This window comes from Gymnodraco acuticeps, unplaced genomic scaffold (assembly GCF_902827175.1).
Source record: "Gymnodraco acuticeps unplaced genomic scaffold, fGymAcu1.1, whole genome shotgun sequence".
NCBI classification, from domain to species: Eukaryota; Metazoa; Chordata; class Actinopteri; order Perciformes; family Bathydraconidae; genus Gymnodraco; species Gymnodraco acuticeps.
In genome coordinates, this window is record NW_022989755.1 from 723,758 (window position 1) to 743,368 (window position 19,611).

Here is a 19,611-nt window from a genome sequence, read left to right on the forward strand (position 1 = left end):
TTGATTGTTTTCCTTTAATGTGAAACATTTACTAGCTGGAGGTGTTTCAGAATGAAGAGGCAATGACAGATCCACGCAGCTGTTCTCCCTGCAGAAAAGTATGTATAAAATAGAAAGACAAATATTAAATAGAAAAAATATGACAGGAAGGTGAACTTGACCGCACTGAAACCTGACAACAGGAGTCATTAATCTAAATTGTAAAATCCCAGAAAAGTTTAGAACATTCTAAATATTGTTGCAACAACAGGGAGGATACCCATGCACATCAAGTATTTCATTTGTAAACCTCAAGATTACAAGCAAATGGTTGCTACAACTTTACATTGAATATGCTAAAATGCTGTGTCATTTACATGGAAAGCATTCAGAGATCAATCTCTCAACCTGACTCGTAATTTAGTAACTTAGATTTGTAACATGACTCGAGACTTTTACACTTTTACACTTAATTTGTCTCCCATAACTTAAAGTTGACTTGGACTATTCTTCATTACATTAGAAACTCGACTTGAGACCTGACTCTTTACAAATGACTTGAAAGTCATCTTGGACTTGAGGCCTAAATTGGAATAAAATTACTTGAGCCTAGACCTGAGGCTGAACTCGCCCCATGTTTCTGCTCTTCCTGTTTCTCCAGGAGCTGCATGTCCAGCTCCCTCAGCTGTTTCAGGAAGCCCCAGTTGGGGATGATTCTCCTGCGGCTCTTCGCGTGCTCGATGGCCTCCACCACCGTCATGTTCTCACAGATCATGAGGTAGGCGAGGAAAAGGGTGGCGGAGCGACTCCTTCCCATCACACAGTGCACCAGCAGCTTATCTGGACATACAGGAGTCACACAGTCAGGTAATAGCTACTGTACATTGCTCATTTTTTATTAGTTTTGTGCAATGTATAGGGTTTCAATCACCCCTCTACTTGGTGTTTGACTAAGTGCGTTAATGGCCACGTATCTATTAATGTGTTTTTTGTCACCATCTTTCATTTGAGGAATATAAAACGTTTCAGAAACCGCGTCAATGTGGATTAAAGTTCCCTATGAAAACTAACAAAAGCAAAGACTATAACCCCTAGAAATCAGTAGCCTACATCGAAATGGCAGTAGCCTACACTTGAAAAATATAGGCGTTTATGTCAACTTTTCAAATGTAGTTTTTTACCTATTTGATCTCCAAAAAAAACAAGGATGTGGAGGTTGATCTCACAACCCTGATACCAAGAACCAAAATGTTTTGCCATCAACTATCTTTGAAAAGTCAAATTGTAATCCCCCTACTCCTGTTTATGTTTTATAGCGGATGTTTAGGCTCAAAGTCTTGTCATTACAACTTTAGGTAGGCTACTACAGACCATGTGATTTCTTAATCTGGCTGGAATGACCCTTTAACTATGTGTTTTCTTACTCTGAGGATTGCTCAATGTCTCTTCTATGAACCGAGCTGCAGAAAAGAAATACTGGCTGAGGTTAAAGGTTGTGACGTCTTCTGCTACCACGCCATAATACACCATGTCCATGTCACCATAGTAACCAGCTCCAGTGTCCACATTGTTCCACGTCCCCTCTGCTGCGTTCAAGATATGCGTAATCCCCAACCTCTTCAAATTACACTTATCCTTTGCAGTCTGCCTGCGAAAAGTAGGCGTGAATATTATTTTAATCCTTCATTATTTTATTCAGTTTAGTCATTTTATACTTTTTGACTTACTCGTCCCCGATGTAGACATTACACCTCGTTGACATGAGTGTAAGCAACACTCCCACGGTTTAGGATTTTCTCCAGCTCATAGCCCCCAGGTGTGACATATTCATCCGCTGGACTGGATTCCTGCGCTGCCTTTGTAGCATTTATCTTGATGCCAGTCTTTGACGTGTGAGAAGCCATTTTCTCGCTGTGGCTTTCTTTCACACATGATTTATCAGCTTAAGGGGGGAAAAGAAATAACACGCTTGCTTTTTTTTCCCCTCCTGCGACTTTATTCATGAAAAAATACAGTTTTGTTTTTCCACATGCATCTCCAACAACACTCACCCAGAGATTGAAGCTCGGAGATGTTGTTTTCATCATTCTGGCAGCTTGTTGTGAAGCACTCCTTTAAGGCAGAACATGGTGAGGTTTAATTCTGGCAGGCTCAAGTGAGCGCACAGATTGTATAACCGCTCTGTGACGAGCATCAAATGCAGAGGATATTTTTAGGGCTGTGATGTGGCGGGCCCCTGACCTTAGCTGCCACGTTCCCTGCCTGTGGGGAAAACTTCCACCAAGCATGTCCCTGCCATCCACTTCTAAACACACAACTTTAATCCCCGTTGCTGGCAGGAAGCTGTGCGTACCCAAACTTTGCACTTGCCAAAGGATACCCATATTCACTGGAGTGAACAGGGTTCTCTCAGCCGTGAGAGCGACTCCTTGAAATTGTCTCTTTTATTATTTTGCATATCAGAGGCTGGGAGAAAACGTGTAAGCATTGCCTCACAACACCCGTTAAGGATGTTCTTCATTTTATGGAGCCTCTCAGGGGCCAAAAGAAAACTGAAATGTGTCAGACAGTTAGACAGATGAGGTTTTTCACAGGATGTCTTTGATTCCCCGTTATATGATATGGTCCATTCACTGATCTTAATGTGAGCCCCCAAAGTGAGAGTGTGATGATGACTGTATCGCAGAATGGCTGGATGAAGCTGCTAACATGTCAGACAGAGTTTTCACACCATCAGAGTCCTTTATTTTTCCCTCATATCTTCTCTGCCATCATTCATTCTGACAGTGAAATCATTAAACCTGTGATATCCAATTCCTTTTATTTTGACAGCGTCTCTCTCTTTTTCCCAGTGTGCTCTGGAGAGCATCTCTTATTAAGATGGCTTCAGCGTTTCATCTCTTTTCAAAGTCTGACCTGAATCTGTATACACACTCAGAACCATGCTGGCAGATTTTTATCATCTTGTATCAAGCCTCTTTAGACACCACCGTTTACGACGCTGGATTGCAGCGGTTAAGACACCGTATTTTGAGAGTTGTGGATCTATAAGTGGAGCATTATTTATTAATAGGCACACACTGTCTATGAGTTGTTCAAGAACAGCAGGAGTTTTGGCAGTTGTGCTACATTTGTGTTAAAAGCCTCTGTGATATTGATGTGCTGCATGTGACCATGTTGGTGTTTCAGCTGCTTAACTCATGTATACTTTACATTTTTGCTGACGACTTTAAAATGCATGCCTTACAGTGCTGGGTTTATCTGATGTATTTCTCCTGACACTGAAGACAGCCAGGGGTTTTAAATAATTTGTGAACAATATGAAAACAATTTTTTCTTTCTGAATCAACATGTAATTAGAAACAAGTTTATTTCTCAATTGCTTGACATTTTGTTGTTTTCCTCTGCAGAGCCAAGGAAGAGTCCAAGTGTCGGAGCTGATTCAGAAATCCGACATTAGGCAGGATGTTCCTGTGCCTCCGAACGGCCTCCACAGCCTCCACCAGGCTGAGTCTCTCTCTGATCAGGAGGTAGGCCAGCGCTAAGGTCGCAGAGCGGCTGATTCCTCGAGCACAGTGGACGAGCACCTTACCTGCAAGAGACAAGAGCACCTTAAATATTGTACATAACATACATACAGAATGTGATTCATTATAAGGGACGTTTTAGCTTTTGTTTATATTTTCATAGTGCAGGTCAGGGGTGTAACAAGAACACAAGCTATTGAGTTAGAAGGTTGAGAAAAACTGACTATACGCTTGTAAAATATAAAACATATTACAGACATTTTTTTAAGTTGCTTAATTTATAGGATTTTTTTTTTAAATCTTACAGATTTTGGTACAAAAGTGCAAACAAAATCATTTCCGGAAATACAATAGGTGATAGTTATTTAATTAAAGTTAATCCATAAAAAAATGCCTGGCTGAGAATGTCTTCATGATGATAAAGAGAGTTACCAATCTCCTCAATTAGTCACAAATGTACTTTTTGGACACCTTTACATGAACTTAAGTTAGATATCCATGAGGACTTTCATGTACACGTTCTCAGGCAGCAGCTGAGTCATTTAATTTTTTTGCTCACAATTTCTGAATTTTTGATTCATAATTAATAGGATGTATTTGGCATTACAATCAGATTTCCAGCTTGAAGAAGCATCTTGTTACATTTTTATACCACAACATTTGGTGCAGATTTACACCCCTCACGTAATGTGCAAATCTGTTTCCTGTGGCTCAAATGGTAGGCCTACCTCTCTGACTCAGAGCTCCATGAATGAAATCAGCCGTCTCTGTGAAGAATGGGCTCAAGTCAAAATCTTTACAGTCTGTTGCTTCCACTCCATGATACTGTATGTTGGTGTCTTTGTAGAAACATGGCCCCGTGTCAATGTGCTGGGGGCCATCTGCAGCATTCACCACGTGTGTAATTCCCAGATCCACTAACCGGGTTTTATGCTGCGCTGTAGCCCTGTTAAACAACACAAGACATGATACGGGGAATACTGCCTTTAGAGATTTTTCTGGCCAGCTCTCTGAGCGTATGTTTGCAAATGCATCACTGGTGACTCAAATGTACAGATTTTATATTTCTCCCATGAGTTAGCCAAATACATGCTTGTTTGCAGCAACACTTTCACAATCAGATCACCATATTGCAGCGGGGCCCTGAAGTGAGAATGTCACTTACGCGTCTCCGATGTAGAGGTTGGGCCAAACCTCGTTGACAGCTCCGGTGGGGCGTCTGTTCTTCAGCAGAAGGCAGAGCAGATCGCAGGTGGGCGGTGTCTGATACTCCGACTCCTCCTCTGGGCTCATATCTGCGTATTTCACTTGATTGTTGTCGTATAATTATCACAAATGATATTCAGCTCAACACTTGCAAAACAGTTGGATAACTTCCCCAAATACTTGATGTTCCTGGATGGAGAATTTGAGAAGTTCTGTTCTGCTGTTCTGCTAGTTTTTCTTTCCTGCAGACATTTGGAAAGGAACCACAGTAAACTCTGACCTTATTGGAGCAGCTCGCTCGGTTTTCCATCTGAGCAGAGTATCAGTGTTGTTTAGAGGCTGAGCCCCGCTGGAACGTGACAGCTGAAGATGCCAGAGTCTGGGCAGGAGCAGTGTGGACTATTTATTCCTCAGATGGCTGTGACAGAAGCCATGCTGCTTGTGTTGTGACAACTTTAACCACAGAACCACAGCAGTGATTACAGTTGTAATAGTGTCAGGGATTCAAAACATGTTGAGGAAGATGCCACGTTGAGTCAGTTCATACCACATCAACTTGTTCCTTATTTCAGATCATTAATAATGCTGGTGTTATTTTTATGATTTTATTTATGGATTTAATGAATGTGAGAGGACAGAGAGAGTCCAGAGAGGATGAGAGAGTAGAGAGGAGAGTTTCTGCAGCAGAGTTTGGAGGTAGTAGTTGGAACGAGTCCGAGGAAGGGAGGGCTGAGAGCACCGATGAGGCAAAGGGGGAGAGGGAACGAAGGTTACGGCGGACAGGTGCAGGATGAGAAGAGATTAGTTTGTTATGTTTGGAAAGGGGTAGAGAGAATGAAATGAAGAAGTGATCGGATGTGTGGAGCGGGTTTACAGAGAGGTTAGAAGTAGAGCAGTTCCTTGAGAATATGAGATCAAGGACATTGCCAGCTTTATGAGTTGGTGGGGACGGAGACAGTGAGAAAGCAAAGGCGGTTTGCTCTCTCCCAAATTGCCCACTGCCTAATTATCCAAAAACTATTAAAAAACATTTGGTGACATATTTCCTTATTATAATGGTCATGGAGACTGAAGTTGTGCTGAAACCCTTCAAAGAATGCCTTTTCTATTTCTGGACAGTAGCTCCGAGTTAGGCAAACATCACTGACCATTATGTTTACCGCAGATTAGATTGCCATTTGTCATAGAATTATTGATGTTAACATTTCCAATTGTTCTCAGAGCTTTTTGAGAATTGTTTGACTTTTTCTGAGAGTTAATGAGAAACCCATTCATGTTTGTGTACAGATTAAACAAATGAGCTAAACCCTCCTGGCTCTAGTTTAGCATATTTAGCACACAGAAAGAAAAGTGTTCCATCTTCTCATATATCTCCCAGCATGAAAGCTCAAGAGAATATTGCCCAAAATGTTTAACTATTTCTTGATTGCAACTCGATTTTGACAGGAAAGCAACTGGAGACTTCTAGAATTGTGTGAGTAACATTCTGTTTTTAGACTTCTCTGTTTCAGTGTGTGTACTCTGTATCAATGCTCTGTAGTTGATCTGACTGAAATTGTGATTTTAAATCTCAAAACCGCTACAGTATCTGTCAGGCAGAAACTTGGGACAAGTAATTTGACTGAAACCTTAAAACTGAACTAACTGACTGCTAGGGTTAACTTTGATTTAAACATTTGTAGAATACTAAGAGCTTTATTGAGTAGGTGAGTCACGAGGGAGGCAAAGAGGAGGCAAATCCTACTTTGATTGAGCTAAAGTATCGCTGGTGTTTTATTTTATTTGGTTGTTTAGCCCCTCATGCTATAATCATGTGTATTTTCTCCATTCCTGTTCATGTGTCTTCTCGCAATTATCACTGGCCCCGTGTATCTCGTAATCGATATAACCGGCCTGCTCTCGTCTATCCCACATGCTCCACTGAGATCCAACATCTAGTTTCAGGCGGCCTGTGGAACTGCCAGTCAGCTGTTCCTAAGGCTGACTTCATCTCTGGCTACACTTCCCTGCAGTCTCTGGATTTCCTTGCTCTCACTGAGACGTGGATTACTCCATCCAACAGATCCACCCCAGCAGCTCTCTCCACAGCATATTCCTTCTCCCATACACCCAGACCCACTGGCAGAGGAGGTGGCACTGGTCTCCCGCTCTCTCCCAAATTGAGCTTTTCCCTCTTCAAGCTACCTAACTTCACTCCTTCCACCTTTGAATTCCATGCCGTCACAGTAACCCATCCTATACAATTAACCATTGTTGTTCTCTACCGTCCACCAGGCGCCTTGGGGGACTTCTTGGAGGAATTAGATAATCTCCTCTCACAAATCCCTGAAACTGGTCCTCCCGCTGTACTTCTCGGAGACTTCAACCTCCAGACAGGGAAGATAGACGAACTAACATCTCTGTTAACCGCCTTTGCTTTCTCACTGTCTCCGTCCCCACCAACTCATAAAGCTGGCAATGTCCTTGATCTCATATTCTCAAGGAACTGTACTACTTCTAACCTCTCTGTAAACCCGCTCCACACATCCGATCACTTCTTCATTTCATTCTCTCTACCCCTTTCCAAACATAACAAACTAATCTCTTCTCATCCTGCACCTGTCCGCCGTAACCTTCGTTCCCTCTCCCCCTCTACCTTTGCCTTATCGGTGCTCTCAGCCCTCCCTTCCTCGGACTCGTTCCAACTACTACCTCCAAACTCTGCTGCAGAAACTCTCCTCTCTACTCTCTCATCCTCTCTGGACTCTCTCTGTCCTCTCACATCTCGGCAGGCTCGTCAGTCCCCTCCTGCTCCCTGGCTAAATGATGCACTGCGTGCTGATAGAACCGTCCTTCGGGCAGCAGAGCGGAAATGGTGGAAATCCAAACACTGTGACGACCTCCTAACCTATCAAGCTCTCCTCTCCTCTTTCTCTGCTTCGATCTCTCAGGCAAAAAGCACTTTCTTTCAAGATAAGATCCAATCTTCCTATTCCAATCCCAAAAAACTATTTTCCATCTTCTCCTCCCTCCTGGACCCCCCCAAAGCCCCTTCCCCCTTTTCCCTTCTGTCAAGCGACTTTGTTAACTGTTAGGGAAATAATTGTCCTAGACTCCTAGATATGACGTACAGGACCAACCCTGACGTCTGTTTATCTCCTTTAAGGACATAGGCTGCTTGAGCCATAATGTTATTGTTTCCATTCTGTGACCGGTCAACACTAGGTCACAGATGGTCTGTTGTTGTGGGTGCACTGGGACATTTCCTTCTTTGTTGTTTGTGGACTCCAAGGTATGACATCTTCGAGGCCATAAATGACGGACGCAAGTAACTCAGTGTGCCCAAACTGTCTAAAGCTATCTTATCAAAATATGTTGATTACTCTCTGTGAAACCAGTTAAATGGGCTAACAAGAGAGAGGCGCGCTAGAATTGACGTGGCAACTCTACCGTGAAGTCAGAACCTCTGGCTCTTGGACTTGTGATGTGAATCTCTCCGGTCGAAACTCCAAATAAACCATCAGTGTTTGATATCAAAGTCTCCTTCCTGAGTCGGTGACTCCCACTGCATTGCTACACAGAAGTTTCCCTTACATTAACCACTTTGAAAAAAAGGTTGATGATATTCGCTCTTCTTTTTCTGACTCACCTCTACTCACCGCTGGGTCACCAGAACCTCCTTTCACCCACACACTGACCTCCTTTTCCCCTCTCTCTCCAAGTGAGGTTCTTACCCTCATTACCTCTACCACCTGTCCTCTGGACCCTATCCCTTCAAACCTCCTTCAGACTATCGCTCCTGATATTCTACCGTTTCTCACCCATTTCATCAACACTTCTCTAACTTCTGGTCACTTTCCAAACAGTCTCAAGGAGGCAAGAGTAAACCCTCTCCTAAAGAAACCCACTCTCAACCCGTCTGATGTTATAAACTACAGGCCTGTCTCTCTCCTCCCGTTCCTGTCTAAAACACTTGAACGCGCTGTTTTTAAACAACTCTCCTGCTATCTCCATCAGAACAACCTTCTGGATCCGCACCAGTCTGGTTTCAAGGCAGGTTACTCCACAGAAACTGCCCTCCTTGCTGTCACTGAGGAACTGCACACTGCTAAAGCAGCCTCCCTCTCCTCTGTCATCATACTTTTGGACCTGTCTGCTGCATTCGACACGGTGAATCATCAGATCCTCCTTCGCACTCTCCAAGAACTTGGAGTTTCAGGCTCTGCACTTTCCCTCCTCACCTCATACCTCAAAGACCGCACCTACAGGGTTACTTGGAGAGGGTCCGAGTCCGACCCTTGTCAATTAACTACAGGGGTCCCTCAGGGCTCTGTTCTTGGTCCCCTCCTCTTCTTCTTGTACACAAACTCGCTCGGATCAGTCATTAGCCCGCATGGTTTTTCATACCACTGCTACGCTGACGACACCCAATTAATTCTGTCCTTTCCCCGCTCAGAGACTCAGGTCGTCGCACGCATCTCTGCTTGTCTAGCTGACATCTCTCAGTGGATGTCTGATCATCACCTCAAGCTCAACCTTGACAAGACTGAACTGCTTTTCCTTCCGGGAAAAGATTGTCCCACTCTTGACCTAACAATCAACATTGGCACCTCTGTTGTTTCCCCGACTCAGACTGCAAGGAATCTGGGTGTGACCCTAGATAACAACCTGTCCTTCACTGCAAACATCGCTACTACAACCCGCTGCTGCAGATACACGCTTTACAACATCAGGAGGATACGTCCCCAGCTGACCCAGAAAGCAACGCAGGTTCTGGTCCAGGCTCTCGTCATCTCACGCCTAGACTACTGCAACTCCCTCCTGGCTGGTCTACCTGCATGTGCCATCCGACCTCTGCAGCTCATCCAGAATGCAGCTGCTCGCCTGGTCTTCAACCTTCCTAAATTCTCCCACACCACGCCGCTCCTCCGCTCCCTTCACTGGCTTCCGATAACTGCTAGAATCCACTTCAAGACAATGGTACTTGGCGTACCATGCTGCGAATGGATCTGGCCCTTCCTACATCCAGGACATGGTTAAACCGTACACCCCAGCACGTGCACTCCGCTCTGCATCAACCAAACGGCTCGCTGCACCCTCGCTGCGAAGGGGACCCAAGTTCCCATCAGCAAAAACACGTGGGTTTGCTATCCTGGCTCCAAAATGGTGGAATGAGCTCCCCATTGACATCAGGACAGCAGATAGCTTACACACCTTCCGACGCAGACTGAAAACTCATCTCTTTCGACTCCACTTCGAGCGATATAACTATTAACAAAGCACTTGTATACTAATAAAGGACTGGCTTATCTAAAGCCAGTTGAGTAGCACTTGAAATGTTTTTGCTCTATGAAACCTGATGTACTTATATGATTCTGTTTTCTTCAAGTTTGTATTTTGTTGGTCGAACGCACTTATTGTAAGTCGTTTTGGATAAAAGCGTCAGCTAAATGCAATGTAATGTAATGTTGAAGGTCTCTTATCCACAGAGTCTCACATGTTGAACATGTCTTTTTTGATGACAGTTGATCTCACAGTTAAGTCCTTTCAGTAGCTGCTCTTTCCTTAGACCTGTTGAATGTATCAAGAAGTAGTATGTCACCTTTTGTAACTTCACAGCCCTTGTATGTGCTTTTAGGATTATATTAAAGCTGTGTCGACACAGACAATATTCTTTTTTAGGATCACCTCACTTTTTCTTTTACTTCTCATTACTAGTGAAGGCCTTTAATGTAAGTAACTTTAATTTCTTCACAAAAAAATGGAAATCGTTTTGCAAAAAAACACATTACACCTTGGTTTACATTCATATCTTCATTGTACTTCAAACAAAAAAATGTCATTCAAATGGATGGATGGATGGATTTGCCCTCAAGTCCGCCCGTAGGCACTGGAGCTCCTCGCTGGTCCCTGGTAGTGCAGCTTTTTGTCCAGCTCTCGAAGCTGCTCCAGAAAACCATTGTTCGGTGAGATGTGCCTGTTGGCGCTGACAGCTTTGATGGCGTCCACCAACGTCATGTTCTCGTGGATAATCAGGTATGCCAGGACCAAGGTGGACGAGCGGCTCAGACCCATCGCACAGTGGACAAACACTTTACCTGCACGAAAACCAAAACACTGAGCATCACTTCCTGTTGATCAGACCACAGTTCATCCTGTCTACCAGCTCCATGTCTGTATTAACAACCATGCAATGACTGGATTATTGTGGTGAACTTTATTCTAACTGTCTAATTTGTAACTCCTTTGTGGATTAAAAACCATGCACATCACAGAGAGGAGTACTTCTAACTCCTGACTAAAAGTTTTCAACAATGTTGCAACAAATGTTTCTACACACAGTAATCCCTGCTTCCTTATCAGGGTTGAGGATTAGGGCGCATAGGAGCGCGTAATTGAACTGTCTTGGCGTCTGTGTATTTCTTCCGGGGATTACTGTAGGGCCCGCCACACACTGGAGCCCCCGATCAGCCAGCATGTGAATGAGGAGGCCTCATGTTATTACTGTCATGTCAGATACCGACTTCGCTTTGCATAACAGGCCAGGCTAGCACAGGCCACAAACATAATTGTGTAATTTCCATGTCCAATAAAAGTGTTGCTTACAAATTACCAGGGCAATCCATTTAAAACCAATTTTCCTGGCTAAGGTCTGAGCTTATGAGAAGATTACCGTGGGGGAAAGATATTAGCTTGATATTATGTTTAGTGTTTGATTTGCATTTTAATGACTAACACAACTGGGGGCTGCTGTAATGGGAATTGACTGATAAATGTTTCTGTACTTTGTCTTGCAGAAAAATATGTCTCCCCCAAGCTCAGTGTTAAAATGATTAGAGATATCTCGAGTCTAGTGAATGCTTCTCACCTGTAGGCGAGCTCAAAGCGTTCTTGATAAAATTGGCCGCTGGGTAGAAAAAGGGACTCAAGTCAAAGTATGGCATGTCAAAAGCGACCACTCCGTGATAAGTGATTTTTGTGTCTCTGTAGAAGCTGTGGCCCGTGTTCACGTTAAACTTCCCATCAGCAGCATTAAGAACATGGGTGATGTGGTGAGCCAGGAGTTTCCTCTTGTCTTTGGCTGCATACCTAAGGGGAAAAAGCACAATTGTCTGTCAGTGCAGATAAGGGAAAGAAGGGTTTATCATTTCAAAGAGCATCCCTTGGACTTAAATTGGAAGATTGTATTTTTCCCTGTTCTTTCACACCACAAACTAAATGAATTTCCCCTCCAGTATATTTGGGGTGACAGAAAAACCCGAGACACATGTCATTTGCTAGCAATACTTCCACGACTAATTTGTGTAAAGTAAGCAACTTCAGTAATATTAAGCATGTAGTCTAAAGTTTATAAGACCGTGTTAACATACATTGGGTCAGCAAGGCAACAGTTTAGCCAATATGCTAAACACAGCTAGTGTTTAGCATAAAAACAAACAACGAAAGCATCACATTGGTAAATGCTTAAAATTGGATCGTTTATTTACACATGGGGTCAAAACCTGGCAAACATTCAGTAGCTACTATCTTATATGAAAAATAAGACATGTATCATACCTTCTTATAGGGGACGGCAGAAACATCCAATAAAAACACCATAGCGTAAAGGGCCATTGTTCATTATTAATGTTAAACGAGTCGCATTTCCTTTGCAGTCCATTGTTAATAACAAATATTGATGCTGCTCTTCCACTCAAATGTTATTTTTTTAATTGTTTTAGAGTTTTGAAACCCTTTCATAGTTAGAAACAATTTATATAACCATTTTTAGTATGCTTGGTCTCACATGTCTCCAATATATATCCTGGGCTGAACTTTATCCAGATGGCTGCTGGTCCCTTTCTTTGTCCACATCAGTCTCTGGAGCTCTGTTACCGGGGGGGTCTCATACCTGTCGTCTGCCTCCTCAGGGCAGCTGAAGCCTCTGGGCATGTCTGGATAGTTCTGCTTTTACAACCTGTCGCATAGAAGTGTCACATACAACGTTCTGATTGAGTTTAACTTGGAGTTAAAGCAGCTATTTGTTAACGCAACATATCTGGCCGGTGCTGGAAAGCATAATAACAAGCTGAAAAGTAATCAAAAGGCTCGGAAAGTATGCTTTACTCACCTAAAGTCTAAGGAAATGCGGTTATAGTTTCAGACAACATCTGATTCTCTTTGAAGGCTTAATAACACCACTAATAGGCTTTATTGAAGGGCGGTAAGACTGAAAGAGAAATACAATGGGGGAATTACAGTGAATAGAACATTAGGCAAACAGGCTTATCACCTTTAAATATAGAATGTAATTATGCCAATAAATGCACTCCACAGCCGCAAAGGACCAAAATAACACATAATTATAGGATGACCTTATGCCGCTCTCATTATTTTATCTACAGTTCAGTAGCACTTATGTGGGCTTATTTACCTCAAGAGATAGATAACATTAGCATTCAAGGCCTATAAACAGCTTTTCATTTCCTGCAGGCAAGTCCAACCTGTGCATTTACAATTTACACAATGGGCTTGTTGGATTTATGCATACTGTATACATTAGCATCCATTTAGTTAGCTGTGTGATTCTGCTCCAGGCTGAGGACGTACAGCGACGTGTATGCATTGTAATAGTAAAGAAACCCATGGCAGCTTAGCTTCCTATTAGCATTCTGCTGGTGTGTGGAGACGTAATGTGGCTCTCAGGGTTTGGAGACTTATTGTCGTGTCCACAGGGATGAGTCGCTGAGACCAAATCTGTTTCAGTGACCTTTTGTAAAGCTGCCATCACATATGGACTCAAACTTCACAATAGCTGTATCTTTTTCTTTGCATGTGCACAGTGTGTCACGTTTTTTGCAAGAAAAGCTGCATCTTACCCAGCTTGTACTCCATGCATATGAGTGAGTGAGTGAGTGTTAAAGGCAGAGCAAAGTGTGTTTTTGCACAAATACAACATGTGCCCGGAGTACCTCGAGGCTCTTCTTTCTCCTCATTGATCTATAAGTACAACCCTTCCCTCCCTCCCACAGTCAGGGCAGAGAACTGATTTCCCTGGTGCACATGTTGAGCTGCAGCGCTGCTTTCATAGCCTCCCCCTTAGGCTAACCTGTCCTTCTTGCTCTACTTCTGTGTAATTAAAGATGCTATGTATGGGAAAGTGCCCACGGTTAACATGGAGGGCAAATAAAAATGGCTTTTTACCTCCTCCGGGCCTCTTCTTGGTGTTTTTTATGAATTACTTTTCCCTCTTTAGCCTTTTGGATGTGCCTCGTCTGGATTTGTGAGCAAATTAATAAAAGAAGAAAGTGTAATAATCCATCAGGCAATACCGTACAGTACATCCTCATTTATTAAAGTGCTTCATAAACATGTATACCTTCATACAAAGGTATAGACTAGTCTAAATCAATACATTTGAATACATATTTCTTTTAAGGACATCTATCTGCAACACATTTGTAACAACATATTGTTAGCGTACACTTGCCTTGGCTGGAAACGTTGCTTTCCAATGTCTCTGGGCAAGAGCAACATGTAGGTCGACAGCACAACTGTCTGCGTTTTCCTTGGTAATGTACCCTGCAACATTTTTATGCTATTTTAACATCTGAATCTCAGCCCAAAATAATTCTGGCATCATCTTCTGCATTCCTTTAAGGTTATCCGAGCTTCCAACACAAGAGGGAGGATAGGACATTGCTTTTTTAACAGCAAGAGAATTAGATCATATGGTGAGTTTACAGTGAAATGTGTTTAAATCAACATATGGACATTTGGTAAAGTCAGGATTTTCTCTTTTACTTTATATATGGACATTTAGTGAATAAAACAGAAACAAATATTAAAGGTTGACACTTAGAACAACACTCAGTCTTGTCTGAAGCACAAAAGAATTACACAAAAGTTGAAAAATGAAAATAATATACAAATAATTTAAAAAGATGTATGATGTAAGGTTTATTCTTTGCAAAAAATCCTAACAGTATTGTATACATTTACTTGTACCCACATAGAATATCCATAGCTAAAACATATATATTGGAATTAAATGTGCAACTCAGCAACACAACGATGCCGTATATGTGTGTGGTATTTTGAGGTTTAGAGATAATTGGAGGTAGCAACCACTGCTATAAAGCAGATGCACGGTGTACCTTTTTGTAAGTGAGTTTTCCAATGTTTCTAAGGATTGGTTCATGGAGATTCAAAGGATTTGAAACCGTGTGATGATCAGCTCAAATAGCTTGATAAATACACAAAGTAATATTATACTGTGAACAATGAGAAGTTGGTCTGTAGACTGATTCAATTTCGAGTTTGAATGTTGAATTGCAGAACAATGAGTCGTTTACAGAGTTTACAAAAAACATTTCCCATAAGACATTTGGTCCATTCTGCCGTAACACAAAGTGAAGTGCTGAAGAAAAAGATCTTACAAGAATGAGAGGTAACTGAAAGACATAATATAGTCACAAAGAATCCTTATCATTAGCATGAATTTGTCTTTGTGTATTTTCACTTTGCCTTACATTATGACCAGTGTGTAATAGATAGAGGAAATGGAACATAATTCGTAATTACATTTACAAAAAGTGTATAAACAGCTAAAATAATAACAAATGCTGTGTTTTCATTAGCATCAGCCCTTCATACTGTATCAACAAAGCCAGTGTTCCCCGCCACAGAGTCTGCCATGTTGCACCGCCATGTTTCTATAAAAGCCCAGAACTAAGCTGTGGCTCTAGAGTGGGCCGTTCACGTGGAAGGGTGGGTGGAAGATATTTCAAATAACGCTCTATATTTCACTAAATCCACACACTGGTCAATTAGATTTTCAACTGTCATTTTGTTAAGACATTCTGTATTTGTAAATAAAACTGCAAAATAGAAATAGAAAGTCCTTTACCATGATAGCAGTACCTTGAGAAGCTAATGCAGCTAATTGAGACATATTGTACTCACTCCCTTCACTGACATTAAGCATGTTAATATGTGCCCATGTAAACACTTCGGGCAGAGTATTGTAGTCAGGTGTAGTTCAATGTTATGTTTGCAGATTTCCCAGGTGACAGGCTATATCACTGTTAATACAGTTAAAACAAATTTCATGACAATCCATATATTTCAGTCTGAAATCAGTCAGGCATCCCTATCCCTAGGCACCGGGCTGCTTCTGTGGGGCTGAAAGTGTAAACTCTTGTTGATTACAGGATCTGACATGTTTTCTCCTTTCTTGTCAGCTGAAGATCGAGATCCAACAGCAAAGCCAGGAAATTCCGGTTGGGGTAGATTGCTCTCTTTTGGATCAATTTCTGCAAAGCTCGCTTGAGCGGGAGTTGATGGTAGATCATGAGGTACGCTAACACCAAGGTCGATGACCTGCTCATTCCCATGATGCAGTGCACCAGAACTTTCCCTGAAGAAAAGACAAGATGAAGGGAGAAGGAGTGTGTAGAAGATGGATTAGAGAAAGGCCTCAGTCTTATTAATATCATACATGACTGCCCGTCTCAAGCTGTGGCCTTTCTTTTTTTCCTGCTTTGAGCTAAAAATAGTGCCTACAATTCATCGCCTTTGTTCATGTAAGGTCCCTTTGCAGGCTGGGCCCGACTGTCTCTTTAATCCCAACTTGTCCTCTGCCTGATAGCTTATTTGAAAGAAGCCATGGTCACATTATAGACTTACATTCTGCAAGGTAAGACCCTTATTACTACTGCTGGCTGAAAACACATTTGCATTCCTTTACAAGATGTGTTACATTGTGATGACAGGTGACATTGAAGGGACGGCATTATGGGAGAACTTGAGTGGATGGGTTTATACTGGGTTTAGGGAGGGAAATTAAACATGCAGACATGTAAAAATAAAATACTATTCAGTATTTTTGAAATGTTAAAGAAATACCATTCACTGTGCAATATAAAAACAATTATTGTGAACAAAGAAGAGTCTTACCATCATGTGTCTTCAGAGCTTTATGAATGAAATCAGCAGCAGGGTTGAAGTAAACATCCAGATCAAAGTGCGTCGAGTCATCTGCTGGAATGCCACAATATACAAAGTCGTTGCCATAAAAGCTTTGGTTCCCTATGCTGCCTCGCTTGGAGTGAGCAGCGTTTAATACATGAGTAATACCTAATTTCTGCAAGGAAGTCTTGTTTTGGGCTACTGCCCTAACAACACAAAGAGACAGAGAGAGGTTCAAGACGTATGTGAATGCTTAGCTTCACAGCACAATGTTTTTTAACTCAATCATTTGCAGGAGTTATGTAAAAGATCATGGCTGTTTAAAATGACAACTTACAGGTTTCACTACTCATTAAGTTTGAAATAAAATGTATACTTACACATTCCCTATGTAGATGTTCGGCCAGACTTCATCAACTTGACTAAGATGCAGTTTGCATGAGTCCAAAACCTTCTGCAGATCCTTCACACTAAGATATTCTTCTCTCTTGCCTTTCAAGTTTGACATTTTAAGTTCAATTCCCAATTCTTGTATCGATAACTGGTCCAAATGTTTGTGGTTTCAAAGCAGTTCCCGTCAGCTCTGGCTCGGTATGATCTGTACGAGCAGGCGTGTATCTGCTGTCACTGGACAGTTACCCAATGTAGTGCTTAACCTAGAGTGTAGTCTTACTCGTACAGAGGGCAGCACAACAAACAGAGCAGCCCGAGTTCAGCTTTTCACACCGCTGTGGGACTCTAATTTAATAAGGCTCAAACAGAGATGAATCATTCCATAAAGCAGTGATAATTGGATGCAATTATGGACCAAATGTTTAAGTGCATTGCTTATACAGGATGGCAGGAAGTCCACTTGAATGCTGCATTTATGGAACAGATATACTGCAACAGCTTGATGCAGCTAGTTTACTGCTCTGACATAAATATCTTGTGAGAGCAAATTGGCTGAAGAGGAAACACATTAAGCTTTGCCGCTGGCTACACATGACTTCAAACAGCCCTCACAAAGCTTCTCTGTTAACCCTCCTATTATGTTGCAGGTCAATTTCACTCATTCCAGCTTTTACATTTAAGAAAAACATAATTAACCTCCATGAAATATAATGACCCCTTTTCATTCAGGGTCATGAACTGTATGTAGAATGTAAATTGATGTGTTGTGGAAATGATGTTGTATACAGAATCAGTCAATAAATGTCTCCGGGTCTTTTTGACCTGGAGATAGTTATTGATTGATTATTCAACATGCTACATCTGCTTATTGATGCATCAGGGGAGTGTGTGGTGGGACCATATCCCACCTAATATGTACAGTATATTAACATGTAATCCATTCCTTCTAGTAAATGCAGGATTCTGATGAGATCAAGATGCAGATCACTGTATGTTCTCAGAAGACATATTGAGTATAAAATGTTTTTCAGCATTTGACTCCATTACATACAATTGGAATAACAAAATCCCAGGAAATAACCAGTCAACCACTGGAAACACAAGACAGAAGTTGAGATGATAATGAAACTGAACATTCAGGCAAAGGTATGTTTTAGATCTAGTAACAGCTAATTACATTGCATTATAAACTCATCGTTTGAATGAACAGACAACACAAACGTAGAGAAAGTCAATTTTTATGAATATAGAACAAAGGTTAAATTAGTCAGTTAGGCCTTATGTTCTGTCTTAAAATGGATTTTGCCCAGGGTGAATGAGATGAATACATTATAATATTATATAATATTATAATATAAGAGTAAAAAACGTGTGGATAAGCAGCATGATTCGCATTAAACGCAGCACCAGGGGCAAAAGATTTGAGCCATATTCTTGAAACAAACTGACTGAGGTCGACATACAGTATCTCCCTCTACTGGCAGAAGTGCAATTCTTTATTTGTCTTGAGGAAAACAAGTGTTTGAGTCTCTGTAATTTAGAAACAATTATTTGTTTTTGCAGTACAAAGGATTGCTCATGATGATTTGCGTGTTTTCATATCCAAAGCACAAAGCTGTTTGAGGAATCCTGTGTTTGGAAAAATCCATCTGTGCTCTTTGACCTTATTGATGGCCTCTAGCAGGGTGTAATTCTGGTGGATCATAAGGTAGGCCAGGACGAGGGAGGCTGACCTGCTCACTCCAACTGCACAGTGGACAAAAACCCGAGCTGTGGAGAAAGAAAAAACACAAGACAATAAACCTTAAGCACGAACTGATACTAGAGTATCAGATAAAACTGACTGACAAGAAGCAACATGATATTTACCACCAGCTGTGTCAAGTGCACTCTGAATATACTCAGCAGAGGGAAATAAATAGTGAGATAGGTCAAAGGATGGTGAGTCATCTGCAGGCACTCCATAATATTCCACAGAGGAGCCATAGAAGTCATGACTCCCCTGACAGTGCATCTTCCCATGAGCTGCATTCAGAACGTGAGTGATTCCCAGCTTCCACAGACTGTAGCGATCATTGGCCACTGACCTGTGGACAGGGATTATATCAAGAAACAAAACAAGCATCACAAAACTCTAGAATTACTTGTGTTTTGGAATAGGAATATTTAAACTTACATGTCACCAATGAACAGGTTAGGCCAAACTTCATCCACATGATTGCCAAACCTTTTTCCTCCAAATAAAACCTTCACCAAGTCTTTCACAGATGGAGTAGCAGGGGAAACTCCATTACTTTCCTGAACATTGCTCACAGTTGACTGCATAACAACATACTCTAGTCTCTACCAATTTGAATGATTTATTCTCTCCCGACATTTATTTTCAGTTAAGACGTTACTATGCTGCTACTGACAAGGACAGGTGTGTGTCCGATGTCCCTGATCTAAATTTGTATCAGTGACCCATCATCTAAATCTAAATGGTAGGAAACCTTGGACCTTTATATCTCTAATATTGAATGTGTGGTACTTAATGCACAAAGACTTAATTTCTTGACATCATAACTATAACTCTCCT

General features: G+C 41.7%; 5 protein-coding genes across 6 annotated transcripts; all 5 read right to left on the reverse strand.

Annotated features, from left to right (window-relative positions):
• On the reverse strand, positions 1–2,108 carry LOC117543306 (dual specificity phosphatase DUPD1-like). Its single transcript, XM_034211489.1, is given in 6 exon segments — positions 1–88; positions 611–819; positions 1,404–1,627; positions 1,707–1,727; positions 1,729–1,921; positions 2,031–2,108. Coding segments are annotated over 5 exon segments (651 nt in total). The 5' UTR covers positions 1,884–1,921; positions 2,031–2,108; the 3' UTR covers positions 1–46.
• A 1,239-nt stretch (positions 2,109–3,347) lies between these two features.
• On the reverse strand, positions 3,348–4,814 carry LOC117544651 (dual specificity phosphatase DUPD1-like). The gene is made up of 3 exons (XM_034213879.1): positions 4,672–4,814; positions 4,235–4,452; positions 3,348–3,571 (listed from the first exon to the last, which is right to left on the reverse strand). Exons 1-3 carry the CDS (start codon positions 4,797–4,799, stop codon positions 3,348–3,350), a joined length of 570 nt encoding a protein of 189 aa, XP_034069770.1. The 5' UTR covers positions 4,800–4,814.
• Positions 4,815–10,562: 5,748 nt separating this feature from the next.
• On the reverse strand, positions 10,563–12,623 carry LOC117543322 (dual specificity protein phosphatase 13-like). Its single transcript, XM_034211509.1, has 3 exons — positions 12,478–12,623; positions 11,560–11,780; positions 10,563–10,789 (listed from the first exon to the last, which is right to left on the reverse strand). The coding sequence occupies exons 1-3, from the start codon at positions 12,621–12,623 to the stop codon at positions 10,563–10,565; spliced, it is 594 nt and encodes a 197-aa protein (XP_034067400.1).
• Positions 12,624–14,638: 2,015 nt separating this feature from the next.
• On the reverse strand, positions 14,639–17,213 carry LOC117543329 (dual specificity protein phosphatase 13-like). 2 transcript variants are annotated; one of them, XM_034211528.1, is made up of 4 exons: positions 17,021–17,213; positions 16,809–16,846; positions 16,629–16,712; positions 14,639–16,089 (listed from the first exon to the last, which is right to left on the reverse strand). In XM_034211528.1, exons 1-4 carry the CDS (start codon positions 17,146–17,148, stop codon positions 15,878–15,880), a joined length of 462 nt encoding a protein of 153 aa, XP_034067419.1. In that variant the 5' UTR covers positions 17,149–17,213; the 3' UTR covers positions 14,639–15,877. The 2 variants fall into 2 exon arrangements, with proteins under 2 accessions (XP_034067419.1, XP_034067411.1); XM_034211520.1 differs by having other exon boundaries at positions 16,629–16,846.
• A 1,396-nt stretch (positions 17,214–18,609) lies between these two features.
• si:ch211-223p8.8 (dual specificity protein phosphatase 13A family protein) lies at positions 18,610–19,358 on the reverse strand. Its single transcript, XM_034211539.1, has 3 exons — positions 19,210–19,358; positions 18,903–19,120; positions 18,610–18,803 (listed from the first exon to the last, which is right to left on the reverse strand). Exons 1-3 carry the CDS (start codon positions 19,356–19,358, stop codon positions 18,610–18,612), a joined length of 561 nt encoding a protein of 186 aa, XP_034067430.1.
• Positions 19,359–19,611: the final 253 nt, after the last annotated feature.

Excerpts from the sequence above, each read along its gene's own strand:
- LOC117544651 (XM_034213879.1), bottom strand. The coding sequence starts at position 4,799 with ATGAGCCCAGAGGAGGAGTCGGAGTATCAGACACCGCCCACCTGCGAT. Across the intron at positions 4,453-4,671 it reads AACCTCTACATCGGAGACGC|GGCTACAGCGCAGCATAAAA; the intron begins GTAAGTGACATT and ends GTTGTTTAACAG. Across the intron at positions 3,572-4,234 it reads TGGAGCTCTGAGTCAGAGAG|GTAAGGTGCTCGTCCACTGT; the intron begins GTAGGCCTACCA and ends TGTCTCTTGCAG.
- LOC117543322 (XM_034211509.1), bottom strand. The coding sequence starts at position 12,623 with ATGCCCAGAGGCTTCAGCTGCCCTGAGGAGGCAGACGACAGGTATGAG. Across the intron at positions 11,781-12,477 it reads AGGATATATATTGGAGACAT|GTATGCAGCCAAAGACAAGA; the intron begins GTGAGACCAAGC and ends TTTTCCCCTTAG. Across the intron at positions 10,790-11,559 it reads CGCTTTGAGCTCGCCTACAG|GTAAAGTGTTTGTCCACTGT; the intron begins GTGAGAAGCATT and ends GTTTTCGTGCAG.
- LOC117543329 (XM_034211520.1), bottom strand. The coding sequence starts at position 17,148 with ATGTCAAACTTGAAAGGCAAGAGAGAAGAATATCTTAGTGTGAAGGAT. Across the intron at positions 16,847-17,020 it reads AACATCTACATAGGGAATGT|GGCAGTAGCCCAAAACAAGA; the intron begins GTAAGTATACAT and ends TTGTGTTGTTAG. Across the intron at positions 16,090-16,628 it reads AGCTCTGAAGACACATGATG|GGAAAGTTCTGGTGCACTGC; the intron begins GTAAGACTCTTC and ends TCTTTTCTTCAG.
- si:ch211-223p8.8 (XM_034211539.1), bottom strand. The coding sequence starts at position 19,358 with ATGCAGTCAACTGTGAGCAATGTTCAGGAAAGTAATGGAGTTTCCCCT. Across the intron at positions 19,121-19,209 it reads AACCTGTTCATTGGTGACAT|GTCAGTGGCCAATGATCGCT; the intron begins GTAAGTTTAAAT and ends CCCTGTCCACAG. Across the intron at positions 18,804-18,902 it reads TGCACTTGACACAGCTGGTG|CTCGGGTTTTTGTCCACTGT; the intron begins GTAAATATCATG and ends CTTTCTCCACAG.